Source organism: Cupressus sempervirens, chromosome 9 (genome assembly GCF_028749045.1).
Source record: "Cupressus sempervirens isolate cs-2001-9-10 chromosome 9, ASM2874904v1, whole genome shotgun sequence".
In the NCBI taxonomy this organism is placed as follows: Eukaryota; Viridiplantae; Streptophyta; class Pinopsida; order Cupressales; family Cupressaceae; genus Cupressus; species Cupressus sempervirens.
The window spans coordinates 749,573,675-749,589,058 of record NC_143126.1 but is presented as its reverse complement, the minus strand read 5'-3'; the positions used below and the strand labels follow the sequence as shown (position 1 = coordinate 749,589,058).

The following is a 15,384-nucleotide window of genomic DNA, read 5'->3' as shown; positions in this document are numbered from 1 at the left end:
TAGATATCAGATAATTCTGAGATCAAATATTAGCTCCTTTTTATTTATATTTTCAATATTTTTGTAAATATATTTTAAATATGAGCAAACTATGTAAATTTATGTAATATTGGTAAAAAAATTATCTTTTTTGGTAAAATATGCATTAATAGTAAATACTGGTAAATTTTTTTAAAACTCTTCCCGCAATAAAACATTAAGTATATTATAAAGTTATAAACTCTTTGTTTTATTGCATAGTGTGTAATCATTAATGTATATAATTTATTTTTCCATACCAAGGAACAAACAGTTTGGTCGCAGTATACCAAGGAACAAACAAAAATGTCTAGACTTTTATCACAAAGATATCCAGGTGCAGTATGCTTTGGCATCTCCCTCCAAATGAAATGTAATGTTGGGAAGACTAAATTGTGGGCACACCCAATGGCAGACACTAAATCCGGCAGGAGATTGGGGTCAAATCGCACCTGAGCGTTTCCAAGGTAGTGTGTACTGTGGAGGATTTCCCTGAGAACCCATAAATGCTGTTGTCAAGGATTTCTTTTAGAACACACAAAGGCTGTAGTCGAGGATACCTTGAAGAAATGACAGCAAAGGAATTCGAATCCCAAACACGTCCCATGAATGAATGAATTCTAAGCCAAACCCGTGAATGAACAAAGACATAAATGATGGCCCGCTGTAATATTCCCATCCCTAGGAAATAATTTAATAATAAATATTAGAAATAAACAAAAAAAAAAAATAATAATACCGAACACATAATAATTAATACAAAAAATTAAATGATCAAAAGTTAATATTATTACGAGATATAATGATAGTAATAAATGCAAACTACGTTATTATAAATATAAAAATAATAACAAGAAAAATATTGATATTTAAATATCATATTATAAATACATATTTAAATAAATTAAATAATTAAGAAATAACAATATCTAAGACTTACGCAGCAGTTTATAAACATGAACAACTTATCAAAACAATCAAATCATGGAGGAAGTCCAAGAAGAGATCCATGCAAATAGAAGGCGACCAATACATGTCGATATGAATGCAATTAGAACTCACTGTCGGACTACACCACAATTGTAATCTGTATGTGTTGAACCTGAAATATATAATTTCTTGTTCGGGAGGAACAAAGTTTATCAACAAACAATGCATCACTTTTGCAGAGAGAATTATCACTCGAACATGTAACAATCAGAAACGTGCTGACTTATTAGAAAGGGGGAAACATTGTATATATCATTCCCTTGAACAATATTTTTACCGCCGCAATTATTCTTCAGTACCCATGTAATATTGTATATAATCAATGCAAGAAGGTTTGATTGCAGACTACAATATGACCTCATACCTCATGGTAATACTATTGACATAACTCTTGTATTGGCAGAATCTCCTTGGAGGGACCATGGGTACAAAGCACGATGAATGTTAGAGACTTCCTTCACATTATGATCAATTGAAACATAACAGTAGTTATTATCGCTAATAGCACAAAGTACATAATCAGTGTTCTCTATGTGGAGAAGGTGATTATGATCATTAAAGGGATTGTTATCAAAGAAGAAATTAATTAATGAATTAAATCATAAACAGAGAAGCGACTCTTTCAATAGACACGACTCCGACAAGGGTCAAGATCCTTTGTCCTCCCAAGGAACAATAAGTGAGTAAGATGCATTAGGAAGAATATAATATATATAAGGATAATAACCTTAATGGCATAAGGGGGTTGAAGAACTTTTACAGGCGTTCCTAATTGAAGCTACAGAGAGGAAGTATTGAAAAGATTGAAGAGTTTATGAACACAGATTGGAATTTATATTTACCTGATTGCAGATTTAAATCATTATACTAGACAGGCGATTAGAAATCAGTTACAAAATAACAGCCATTATATTAACACAAAATCAATCAGCATATCAATAAAGATTAGATACTGCGAATCTGAATGTTACTCTCATATCGGAAGACATCATTTACACTGAACAACTGTTTCATTGTCAATATTGGATCAAAATAATCCCTTCATACTGCAGATTACAAGGCCCATAGGGATAGGATAATGTACCAACATTTTCACCTGACAACTAATGCAATTATAATATATATCAATATATTTGGGATCTATATTATGTATAAATTTAATTTTGTATAGTTACATCCCATGCGCATATCAGACCCACGAGTCAAGGTTTATAGTCTTTACCATCTAATTGTGAATAATACCAAAATAACTATTAATAATAAGGATCTTAATAGGAAAAAACCTCTTAAAATAGCAGTGGAAAGAACGTTGTCCCGATATTACAAACTTGATCTGACAAGGGACATTACACTTGCGTGGACAAAAAGATGGATACCTGTTGTGACCGCCAGTCACCATCGCCCCAGCCGGGGGCCCCCTTTCTATTTTTAAAAAAAAACTTTTGCCAGCTGTCCCTAAAATTCCGGAGCGCAATTTTCAAGAAATGAAGGAAAGAAACGAAGGATTTTATCCTTCATTCCTTAAAAAGATCGCTCTTTCAAATGAGAATTGGTAAAATTGGCCAGATGTGAAAAGTGTTGTCCATGTGGCTCTGAGAATGGAAATTATTTGCTTGTTTGAGAATTGAATGTCTTGACTTACTATTTTTAGAAAGTCTATTTTTAGTGAGTCTATTTTTAGTAAATTTCACTGCCTCTCAGATTGGCCTTATTTTGACTTTGGGACAACTTACTATTTTTAGAAACTCTATTTTTAGTGAGTCTATTTTTAGTAAATTTCACTGCCTCTCAGATTGGCCTTATTTTGACTTTGGGACAACTTACTACTTTTAGAAAGTCTATTTTTAGTGAGTCTATTTTTAGTAAATTTCACTGCCTCTCAAATTGGCCTTATTTTGACTTTGGGACAACTTACTATTTTTAGAATGTCTATTTTTGGCAGGTCTATTTCTGCAACAAGTGAGCTATGGTTGATAAAGAGCCAAAAGGGTACATGTGTCTATATCCAAAAGAATGAGCAAGCATGGCAGTCAATCAAAAAAAAAAATGCTTAAGTCTGGAATCACCCATGAAATATCCAAAAGTAGAAAGGCATGAAGATAATAGGAAAAATGGTGGTTGTGGAATTCTTCCATCATGGACAAAATCCACGATCTCTCAAAAAATTCAGCCTTGGAGAAAAATGGTGGTTGCGGAATTCTTCCATCATGGACAAAATCCACGATCTCTCAAAAAATCCAGCCTTGGAGAAAAATGGTGGTTGCGGAATTCTTCCATCATGGACAAAATCCATGATCACTCAAAAAGTCTAGCCTTGGAGAAAAATGGTTTTTGCGGAATTCTTCCATCATAGACAAAATCCATGATCTCTCAAAAAATCCAGCCTTGGAGAAAAATGGTTGTTGCGGAATTCTTCCATCATGGACAAAATCCATGACCACTCAAAATTTCCACGAGCAAGAGAATTAGAAATCATGAAAGCAAATATGGCTAAGTGTTGGAGATTTGTCCTTCATAGAAGCAAAAACAACGAAGTGCTAGAAATTCCTCCTTGATGGAAGAAAAAAATGCTAGTGTTGGACGTTTCTCCTTCATGGAAGAAAAATTGGCTAAATGTTAGAAACTTTCTCCTTCATGGAAGAAAAAATGGCTAAGTGTTGGAAACTTTCTCCTTCATGGAAGAAAAACTGGCTAAGTGTTGGCAATTCCTCCTTGACGGAAGAAAAAATGCTAGTGTTGGAAGTTTCTCCTTCATGGAAGAAAAATTGGCTAAGTGTTGGAAACTTTCTCCTTCATGGAAGAAAAAATGGCTAAGTGTTGGAGATTTCTCCTTCATGGAAGAATAAATGGCTAAGTGTTGGAAACTTTCTCCTTCATGGAAAAATGAAAAAGGATTAAGTGCTAGAAATTTCACCTCCAGATCTTGAATTTCACCCTCTTCAAGTGTGTACCCAAGACTGGAAAAATGATTGATGATGATTAAAAAAAAAAGGGGGAATTCTTCAAAATGTAAGAAAAGGCATAATAGTGAATTGAAAGCATTTGAAGAAAAAGGAGGAGAAAGCTCTAGTTCTAGAAATTCAAGAAAGACGCTCAAATCCAAAATTGTAGTACCAAGATCAAAGTACTAAGTGATCCGGTCCCAGACATTCAAGGTTCAAAGATCAAAGTTCAAATCCAAAAATCCAAGAACATGGCTAAGGAAATGTTTGAAAGCTTTACCAGGGAATCCAGTCGATGGAAAAAGATTGTTGATAACATCAAGCAAGGAATATCAAATGCAGTTGCATCCTTGTTATCACAAAGATTAAGGGAAGAGGAAATGTCAACTGATAATCTGAAAGTCAAGTTAGAGGAATTCTTTCAGCTAAACGTATATGGAAGAGATGATTTTGAGAACTTCTCCATCTTCTCAAATACAATGCACACTACTAAGGACTTACTACCAGATTGGGATGAAAGCTTGGGAAAAGCAGAAAGAGCAATTGCAGTTCTAGAATTCAAGCAAGAATCTGCACCAAGCATCAGTATAGAGGAGTTGGAAATAGTATTAGATCGATTTCGATCTTTCAGGCAAAGAAATCAAGGATAGATGCATTAAACGCAGAGTGGGTGTGCATAGGGATCATTTATTACACCCCACTCTTTCTTAAATTAGCATGCATGATGGGCATTTATTACCCACTACAGTAGCGGATTCCTTATGGCATTAATGTAGATTCTTTTCCATTGCCCTAACCCTAATTAGGGCTGATGTGGCATGATCTCGGCCATCGGTTATTGTGATCATCCGGGCCACCCATTGTAATCGAGGACCTATATAAAGGCCTCATTTTCTCATTTGTAAGGGAGATTTTTATGAGATTGTTGCTATGAGTTACTGAGATAATAAAGTTTTCATTGGAGTTTGGTGAATACTTGACGTGTCTTAGTGCTTGCTTGTTCTCCTAAAATTTCTTCAAGTAGATTAAGTTTAGCATAGTCAATGTGTGGTGATTACAATGGAGAATATGATGGTGTATTGATGAATTCCTTTGGTTCATACTTTTGACGTTTTAGTGATTCTAAGTTGTTGTGTAAAGTTGGCCTGAACCTCTTTCATGCATATGCTCAACTTCTATCTTGTGTATACATTGTTCTTTATGATGGTGTATGCGGTGATATGAAAATCTTTGGCATAACCCTTGAAGATTGCACTGGTTCATGCTTAGTTGTAGTATAACTTGGCGAAGCTGAATTCAGTAAATTGAGGAATTTGTCCACTAGAATACTATTTGTTGTTATCACTACCCTTAGGATTAGAATAGAATTCCTGAACCCCATCCTATTTAATTTTTGCATATTCTGTGAAAAATCCAAAAAAGTGCTTCATTGCAAAACCTTAAGATAGCTCCCACATCCAGTATGGCTTGAAATGAATATGAATAAACACGTAAGGCCCCTTGTGATCATCAGCAAATCACATCAACTACCGATCTTATCCACAGTCAAGACTTGGCATTAAAGGAACCTTGAAGTCATTGTATGATCTTCTAGCAATCTTAGCATACACAAGACTTCATTCAAGAGAGGATAAGATATTTCGGTATTTTGTTCTATTGTTTGGTGAGTCATAAAACACACATCAATAAAATGAAAAAGACAATTTTAAAGGTGACGACTTTTTCCAATGGTAACATGTGACATATTCCAAAAATCTCGCCATGGTTTTTTAATTTAAATTGTTGCTAGATTTTTAGCGATATATCCGTTCACCATAATTCTTGGCGATGTACTGTGCGGTTAGCGAATGTGCAACCATGGTTTCAACAGAGTTCATGTTAGTTATCAGGAAGACAGGCGGAGACTGGGTGAACTAATTTTTTATCAGGTTATCCTTCTTCCGGAGAAATATAAATAAATTTATTCAATCAGAAAATATTTTTGCAGAGAACAAATATTCATAAGCACGAGCCAGCAAATGCACATTGAATATTAAAGCTTGAGCCATAATCATGATAAATTTAAAACTGTAACATCTTGGGAAATTTGCATAAGATTGTGTGTTGTTAATGAACAGTAACCAGAATTAACATAAATTATTAAATTCATATTTTGTAAAGTTGCATTCAAGTCAATGCGTAAAATATGTTTGGGGGAACTTCTTCTTATTGCTGATGCAGTGTTTGGAAGTCCATGAGAAGAGTTCATGAGACTGACCTGGAGAGGAAGGATTTTGATTCGATGCTTCCAATTATGAGTTGTGATACTTTTATTTTGCGTAGACTATACAAACATGATCTGAAGCACACCAGTGTTTCTTGTTGTGTTTATTTAAATATTTTTTGTTCTTATACAGCATTTTTAAAATAACTTTTCATAGGTATCTTATTTGAACCATCCTGCTTATAGTATTATGTGTACTCCTATTTTGCAGTACAAGTTTATTGTTGACGGGGACTGCAGGCACGATGATCAACAGCCTGTAATGACTCCCACCTTTGGGACTGTCAATAATTTCCTATACGTTACAGCTCCAGAACTTCCAACAGTGATAGCAACTCCAGAGTCACCAGGAATGGAATCCCAAATGGAAGTAGATCGTGCCTTTCAACATGTAAGTTGGAAAAGATATGTAATGCATTTTCTTTGTTGAGGGCTTGCTGTTGAATTTTGAAATGAAAACCAAATTTGATTGTTTTGAAAGTTATGCCCAGACAATGAAGTTAGAAAATGGCTGTAACATATTGTGGGGTGAAGTTAGATAATGGCTGTAACATATTGTGGGTAGAATACTTGCAAAAGCTTCACGTGCCTGCTATTTTGTTTTTATACCGGTGAATGTGTTGTTGGAAGTGAAATCTATGTACATTTTCAAATGCTCTGCTTATTACACGTGGTATTGTGTCAAAAAAAACACCCTGAATTAATGAGTTTATGTTGCTAGAGCCATAGGAAATCTATTCACCATGACCAGAATTTGAGTTAAACATTAACCCTGATAATTGTTAAAATCTAATCAATCGGTGAGATTGGTAACTGTACGTATGATATTGGTATTCATTTTGTAGTGCATGATTCATTATTGCAATCCCAAACAGGTCACATTATCAGATGATGCTCTGCAGGAGCAAGTCCAGAGGATTTCACAAGCAGAGGTAGAAGTTTCAAGGCGCCGAATCATAGACTTCTTATCATCACACACTGCCTATGAGTTACTTCCTGACTCAGGCAAGGTATATGCATGATTCTGAATAGTGTTTGATTTACATGTGATTTTTTGAGGAGTGCACTGTCATCTTCCCTGCCTTCATGTTGCTTTGACTATACAGTGATTTTATTACTCATAAATTTGCAGGTTTTTGTTTTGGACGTTAGTGTGCCTGTGAAACAAGCGTTTCATATACTTTATGAACAGGTATGCAATTGCCTTATCTTATCTATGCCTTTCCTGTTAAGTATTCCTTTCATTTGCATGTTGCCCATTATTAGAATTGCTCATGCCAATATGCTTAATTCACCAGAGCAGATTTAATGATGGATGGCTGAATTCAGTTAATTGATAGAGAGTTCCAAGTATTTTGATAGGGTTGTATGATTTCCAACTGTGCCTCAAAAGAAATAACTATGAAGGAATTGCCCTTAATATGACAAGAGAGAGACAAATAAACATATACATTGTGATGAACACAAGTTTACTTGAAGAAATCCTTTGTGGATGTGAATTCTAGAAAAACATCTTTGACTCCTTTGTATTCAATTTATATATTACAAGTGGGCTGAAATTTAGAGCATTGCTAGACCATTATGAGATGATAACATGCTTGTACTTTGAGCCACTTCTGAGTATATTGCTGCATGTTACCATCAAATTAAGACATTTTTGCTAATTGCAAGCAGACTTGTTAATGCATACACAGATTCAAACCAAATAAATAAAGCAATAAAAAAAAGGAAGCTAACCCAAAAGGGGTAGTCTGTAAGTAATGAGTATCATTATACATATAACTGGAGGGTCTCTGCAAAGCAGCAGAAGCAGATGAGGACCGCATTGGAAACCAAAATTATTAGGTCCTGTATTCTAGGACCCATTGAAGGAACACATTTATTTAATAATGGTCAAAAATTTACTTTAGCTAGATTAGATTCTATCTAATTTTGTCTTCAGATATCGATTGTTTCATAAGGAAACAATGACATTGTAATTGACAATTGCTATAAAATATGCATACTCTTTCATTTTGTAACACAAGCAATTACCATTAAATTAACATGGTACCAGAGCGGGAAGATTTTTTGTCACTAAATTTTTTTTTTGGAAGAACTTTTTAGTAAAAAATTTCAAAGATATTTTTGTTTCAATAAGCTCTGCGAGAAATACAACTTTCTTCTGTATGTACCCATCTGAACGGTCTGGGTTTCGCTCCCAACTAGTGCTTTGCATCTCAGTACATCACATCCTTCATGCTAGCATATAGATGATGTAAGAGCTCATGTAAAACTTTCTTGTGTGCTCTAGATTCATCAATTGTTCATTCAAGTTATCACTTATGAGTCCGACCCAATCTATCCTATTACCTTCTTTTGCCACCTGCTCAATGAAGTACCGCATCCAAGATTCAAATTTATAAGAATGAGGCATGCCAAAAATGCGTCTAAGCCTCATGATCATGTCGCTATACTCCCACTCCAAGTCAAGTCATGCTAGTTCCTTAGGAATCTTGGAATGATGTGATCTATTATTTTTTATTCGTTTCTTGTTGATGATTTCTTCACAGAACTGAATTCCAACAATGTAGACTTTGAGAGCCCGCTCTAGTGTTTTTGTCACCATTCACTGATTTGAAGGGATCCCAAATGCTTCAGATGTGGATGCCAGAGAAAAATCCTCTTGATATTTCGGTCTGAATCCTTAATTGTTCTGTCCTTGGGACTATTGTGTTTGGCACATTCCATGATCAACTTTGGATGCTGAAAGGCAGGAGGGAAACCAGCTGCAACGACAATTCCAGTTCTCATGATCCTATTGGTCAAGTGTGTAGGCTGATGATTCTTGTAATTGAACATTCTCTTATTGAACTCATTCAAATCGAGGCCACCAAAACTCGTATCTCCAATTTCTGCCCACTTCGACATAATTTTGGATTCAGAGTAGAATCCGCTTCTTCATTCTTCATTAACTGTCATTGTGTTTCTCCTGTTCCTTGGGGTTCTGCCATTCTTCCTTTCTAGAAAATAGAAAATGTTCATACGTAAGAATATGCAAAATGCATAAAAAAGGATAATTCCTCCAAAAGACGAAGATTTTGGAAATTTTTCAAGATTTCAACTTCTCTTCAGAATTTACTTTTCAAGATTTTCTCAAGAGACTTGCAAATTTCTCCAACTCACTGAAAAATTTCTTTTCCGATGAAGTTCATAATCCTCCATTTGCAATTTGCAAGAATTTTTTTTCTCTCTCCTTAAGGATTCTTGAATACCTTCACGCTTTCTTGGGGAAATTACATTAAGTTTTTCCTCACAAGCCCTTTGAATTCCAATATTGCTCTCCCAATGTGCTTTTCAAGCTCTTGTGTGAGAGGAAGAATGAAATGGTTTGATTATATAAGTCATCCTTCTAAAAAGGTTGCCATTAAAGTTGTAGGCTAAAATTAGGCATATGCTTTACTTAGTCACCAAGATTCCAATTTTGTGCCATTTGTCGCTTTTTCTCCTACTTTTCTAAAATGTTGCCATTTTGATGCTTTTAGGTTCATGAGGAAGCTATTCATGATTTATCCAATTTCAATTGTTTCAGATTCTTTTGAATTAAATATTAATAAAAATCAATATTTAATTAATTTTCTTGATTTAAATGTGGAAAATCATTTTCTTTTCAATTTTCCCAATTTAAATTATTTTTTGGGATTATTTTTCAAAAATTATCAATTAAATATTAATAAAATTAATATTCAATTTTATGTAAATCCAACTAAAAATATTTTCAAAAGCCATTTTGAAAATCGTTTTAAAATCCAACAAATAAATATCTTCAAAAGCCATCTTGAAAATCATTTTTAAATCCAACTTTTTCATCCTTGATGAATTTTCTCCAATATTACATATTTTCCAATTTATTCTCCACCGTTTCATTTTTTTTCAAAATTTCCAAAATTTCTAATCTTTCACAAGATTAATGTTTTCAAAATTTTCAATTTTTTGCCCATTTTGATTTTGCAATTTTTTACTCTCCAAAATTCTTACATTTGGGATTCTCAAATTTCTTTACTATTCGGGTCTTTTCCTCAAATTTTCCATTTTTGGGATCTTTTCCAAATTTCCAAAAAAATCCAACTTTTCATGATTTGGATATGGAAACTTTCCGGTTTTTGGAAATTTCACACTATTTTGGATTTTCCATTTCTTCACTATCTAAGATTTAAAATTTTTTTTTCCAAGTTTTGGGATTTTCCCAAAATTTCCAAAATTTTATGGGATTTAAGTTTTCAAAATCTTCAATTTTTTTTTTTCAATAGTGAATTCAGAGACATGTGAAATATTTATCCTTATAGAATCCTTTCCATGATAGGGTGAAATATTGCCCAAAAAAACTTGTGGGAAGGATTTACATCCGCATGGAAAAATCCATAACATATGTACAATTGCACTCTGGATTTCGAGGAATTCACGGTTTTAGTTGTGTTGCAAATTTTATTTGAGGCAAATGAAATCCTTGACCCATATTTGGAAAACTCGGACTCGGCAACAACTTGCCAAGCCCCCTAAAAGTTTATTTAGAAAAAATCGGCCATTTAGAAAAAAACTCGGGAAAACTCGTGAACCTAAAAAAATCGCTAAAATTTAATTCAAAATACATTTTCATTTGCAAATTTCAATGAGAAGATGTGTCTAGCGAGTTAATTAAAGAGAACACAAAAGAAACAAGTAGATAGACACACACACACATGCATAGTGGGCACAAAATCACATTCTCATGCAAAATGTTGATGGTGGGAAGCATAATAGTAAATAGTTTGTGTCAAACTAGAAGTAAATACATCATTAAAATCACATCTTCCTCTTCCCAGCTCTACTAGCATACTCTAATTCTTTATTTTACATAATATATATAGGCTTTTTGCCTTTTGTTTTTAATAAAAATATTAAAAAATAATAAATATTTTTTCTTAAAAAAAAGAGTTTTTTTGAAAAGCTCGCCAATTTTTTGCAAAAAAACTCGACGATTAATTGGTGATATTTTTACAAAAACTTGGTGAATTTTTCTTTAGTTGAGTCGCGATTAAATCTAGGAAAATCTTGTTGGTCCCAAAAACTCGGCGATTAGTAGAAACTCGTCGATTTTTCAGCGATTATGCCAACTATGCCTTGATCCTAGCAAAAATGTGCTCCAAGGAATATGGAGAGTTTAACTTGGAGGGGTCGAGGATTATGGAATGTGTTGACTATCCTTTTCAAGCGCTAAATGACATTCCATGCATGGTGGGGCTTCTACGGTGGACTCAATTTTTACATTTTCCTTTCTCTTGGGCACAAACAGGGAGGGGCCCCATGAATCGTGGGCAAAGGCGTGACAGATAGTCACAACATCATGTTCTAGGTATGGACTCAAACTACTCCTTGCAAAATTTATTTTATGAGACACTCCTCTTGGTTTGATGTAGTATTTAGTTTGCACAAATGCAAGTTTTTTGATTAGAAGACTCGCTCTACAATTGTTGTAGCTATTGAGGATCATGGTCTTTACAAACTTGTTGACACTAGTGATTCTTAGGAGCATGTCATGGTAGCCAAAACTTCTCCTCTTAACAATCTTTGGCAACAATGATATGGGTATTTGAACATACTCTATCTCTCCTAGCAAGTTCGAGATGATGTTTGTTAGCTTACCTGAGATTTAGACTCAAAATGGAGTTTATAGAGCTTGTAAGGCTTGAAAATAACATTAGACTCCATTTTTGGATGGTGATCCTTGGTGAGCTTCCAAGGTATTATAATTGGTTCATGCTAGTGCTTGTGGGGCTAATGAACACTTTAATTATTGGGTCTAGGTATTTTTTTGTTATTTGACGATTTTAGTAGAAAATGTGGGGTGTACATTTTTAACAAGAAACGAAGGTGTGCTTATAAGGTTAGATAACGAGGTTCTTATAATGTCTCTAAGGTTAGATAGTGGGGTTCTTATGAGTACTCCAACTTTTGTGCACATCATGGCATCAAGCATCAACTTACCACACCATGCACCCTTAGCAGAATGGTGTGATTGAGCGGCGGAATTGGACAACATTGAGATGGCTCATTCTATGCTGGAACATAGAAGTGTTCCAAAGAAATTATGGGCAAAAGTGGCCATATTGCTAGCTATCTTCTAAACCGGTCTCCAACACAAATTGTTAAAAAGCAAACTGCTAAGGAAGGCTGGTCTAGCAACGAGCCCAAAGTCACTCACTAGAAAGTCTTCGGCTCCATAGATTATGTTTGGATTCTAGATGCCGAGCACTCAAGGTTGGATTCTATGAGTCAGAAGGCCATGTTCGCATAATCGATTAATTGATGTAAACACTAATTGTCTCATATTTTGAACACCCACGATCAACCTTTGGGTGTTCGTCTTCCTTTATGTCCAACTAATGGGAGGGATTTAACAAACTCTGATTCTGAAGTTGTGGAGTCTCTTGTGCATGTCATTTTACCACCCAACTTTCCTTAGGTGATCTTCATGTTGAACTTGAAGATCTAAATCATGTTGAACTTGCTATTTCCAAGACTATAGGTGATCTTCATGATGATAAGCTTATGAGGATAAATTAGCTAAAAAAGAGCAAGTAGTGTAATGCAATTAATTTTCCTCTCATGGTTAATATTCACAGTGTTTATGAGTCGCAGTCTTATTTAGAGGCTGAAGGAATACTTGAGCAGGAACATGCTATGGAAGCTAAATAACATAGTCTTCTAAAGAACGACACTTGTGTTCTGTCTCATCTTCCACTCCAATTGGCTACAAATGGGAGTATATAGTTAAGTACAAGGCCTGGTGGAGCCCTTGATAAGTACAAAGCTTGACTATTTGCTTGAGGGTTCTAACAAAAAGTGAGCTTTGATTATGAGGAGACTTTTGTTCCCATAGCCAAAATGAGTACCATTTGGCTTGTTCTCATCATTTAGCCCACGTTGGATGTAAAGTTTATCACATAGATGTGAAGAGTGCACTCCTCAATGGTGAGGTGTAGGTAGAAGTCTATATAATGTAGCACCCATGTTTCAAGGTTACCAATAAAGTACACTAGGTATCTAAGGAGCACTGTATGGCTTGAAACAAGCTCCTTAGTCTCGGTATGTAAAGATTGATAAGTACCTCTATGATCAAGGCTTTCAGAGGAGTGCTTTTGATATTCTTCTACTTGTCATCTATGTTGATAATTTAATTGTCACTAGTAGTTCTGCTCTTTTGATTGATCAAATCAAATAGAATTTGTGCTATTCCTTTGACATGATAGTTTTGGGACTTTTGCATTGCTGCTTAGGTGTTGAGGTTTGGTAGACAAAAGGGAGCATCTTTATCTCCAAGTCAAATTATGTAAGGAGTCCAGTAACTTGCACCCACACCTATAGAAAAAGGGCTGAAGTTGTTAGCCAAATCGTAGTCACCTATGGTGTATGAATGTGTTCAAGACAACTAGTGGACAGGCTCATCTATCTCACTGTTACTAGACTTGACCTCAGTTTTGCTGTGAGCTACATCTCTCGGTTCATGAGAAGCTGCTAGAGCTGAATACTGGGTTGTAGCGTAGCATGTGCTGAGATATGTGATGTTCACTTTTGACTTTGTCATTCTGTATGGCAGAAGCAAATATTCTAGACTCATTGGTTTTGGAGACTTGGACTAGGCAGGCTTTGTTGACAACAAGATGTCTACATCTCAGTATGTCTTCAATGTGGGCAAGAAGCATTGGGCAGTAGCGCTTTCCTCAATTAAAGCAAAGGAACTATTAAAGCAATTTGTGAGGCAGTTTGGACCATGTATGCTGAGCTTAATTGTCATTTCATCCACAAGCTTGTTGAAGATGGACTGAATCAATTGCAGTATGTTCCAACTGAGGATCAGACTGCAGACATCCTCACCAAGTCTATGAGCTTGGAAAAGGTTGTAAAATTTAGAGGGCAACTTTGTGTAGTTGACAGATTGACCACTAAGAGAGTATTGAGTAAAATATTTTATCAATTAATGGTCAATAATTTCCATTTAGCTAGATTATATTCTTTCTAATTTAGACTTCAGATGTCATTTTTTCTTTCTTAATGAAACATCAACATTGTAATTGCTATAAAATGTACATGCTCTTTCATTTTTTACTACAAGCAATTACCATCAAATTAATGTCTGCGACTTAGTCCACTCTTATGGACACAAATGGAGGAAAACTCCTTTGAGATGCTATTGCAGATTGGTGGACACATCTTCTGGGGAGGACGGTACACACATTATTTTTCATTCTAGATTTCTGTTTCAGTTCTGATGTCTCTGTTTCAAATATCTAAAGCTGCTACCAGGTTCTTGCTTAACCAAACATTTTCCATTTGGAATGCCTACACTTGTCTTGAGGTTCCCGAGGATCTGAACATTGTCCAATTTTAGGATCCAGAGCTGCCATGAGGTTCTGTACTGATTCATTTTATTTTAAAGCTCTGAGAAACACATTGCCTTTTTCTGGAGCTTTCCCCTCAAATTGATCTGCCAATGCTCCTACAGTCCTCATCGAGTTCTTACTATCTTTAAAATACAATACCTTTCTCCAGTTCCTGCATGATTAGCATAGAAAATTGAAAGCTGCCATCAGGTTCTAGAACAATTCATTTTATTTCACACCTCTCCTTTTGTCTCCAAATCTTAATTTCTTCAGACACAATTGCATAATTTTCTCATCTAATCTTCTGTGAACAACTTTGCCTTGTTTGGGGACAGGCCCGGCAGATTGATCTGCTTATGATCAACACCCTTATCTAGTTCACTTAACTGTTTTTTGAGATTCATCTCCAGTTGCTGTATTTTCAGTATAGAAACTTAAAATGAATGCTATTTTTTAATATTTACATCTGACTATATCTTTGGATAAATAGACTTAATGATTCTGAAACATTATTGCTTCTTGGATCTACAATCCCAAACGTACTGTACTACAGTGTCTTAAGATCCTTTTGCTTAGTTTAGAAGTATCTTTGCATGAGTAGAGTTGTACTTTATCCCCAATTCAGATTTTGTGTACATCTCCAATCTGGTTATGGAAGGCTTTTAATTTGTCTTGAGATTCGTTTAGTCAGTTATATATATGAAGCACGAGTTCAAATTAGAATGTAGAATTGTAGCATAAAAACATTTAAATAACAAAAACACCATAAACA

General features: G+C 34.9%; 1 protein-coding gene across 4 annotated transcripts in view; it reads left to right on the top strand.

Annotated features, from left to right (window-relative positions):
• The window catches only part of SNF4 (sucrose nonfermenting-like protein), a 54,180-nt gene that overhangs the window by 16,723 nt on the left and 22,073 nt on the right, over positions 1 to 15,384 (top strand). For 2 of the 4 annotated variants that reach the window (XM_089801926.1, XM_089801925.1), the window contains exons 3-5: positions 6,425 to 6,604; positions 7,116 to 7,223; positions 7,346 to 7,405. In XM_089801926.1, coding sequence (XP_089658052.1) covers positions 6,425 to 6,604; positions 7,116 to 7,223; positions 7,346 to 7,405 — 348 coding nt within the window. Of the gene's footprint in view, positions 1 to 6,424; positions 6,605 to 7,088; positions 7,224 to 7,345; positions 7,406 to 15,384 lie in introns of all 4 variants that reach the window. The other 2 variants (XM_089801924.1, XM_089801923.1) reach the window with 1 other exon arrangement.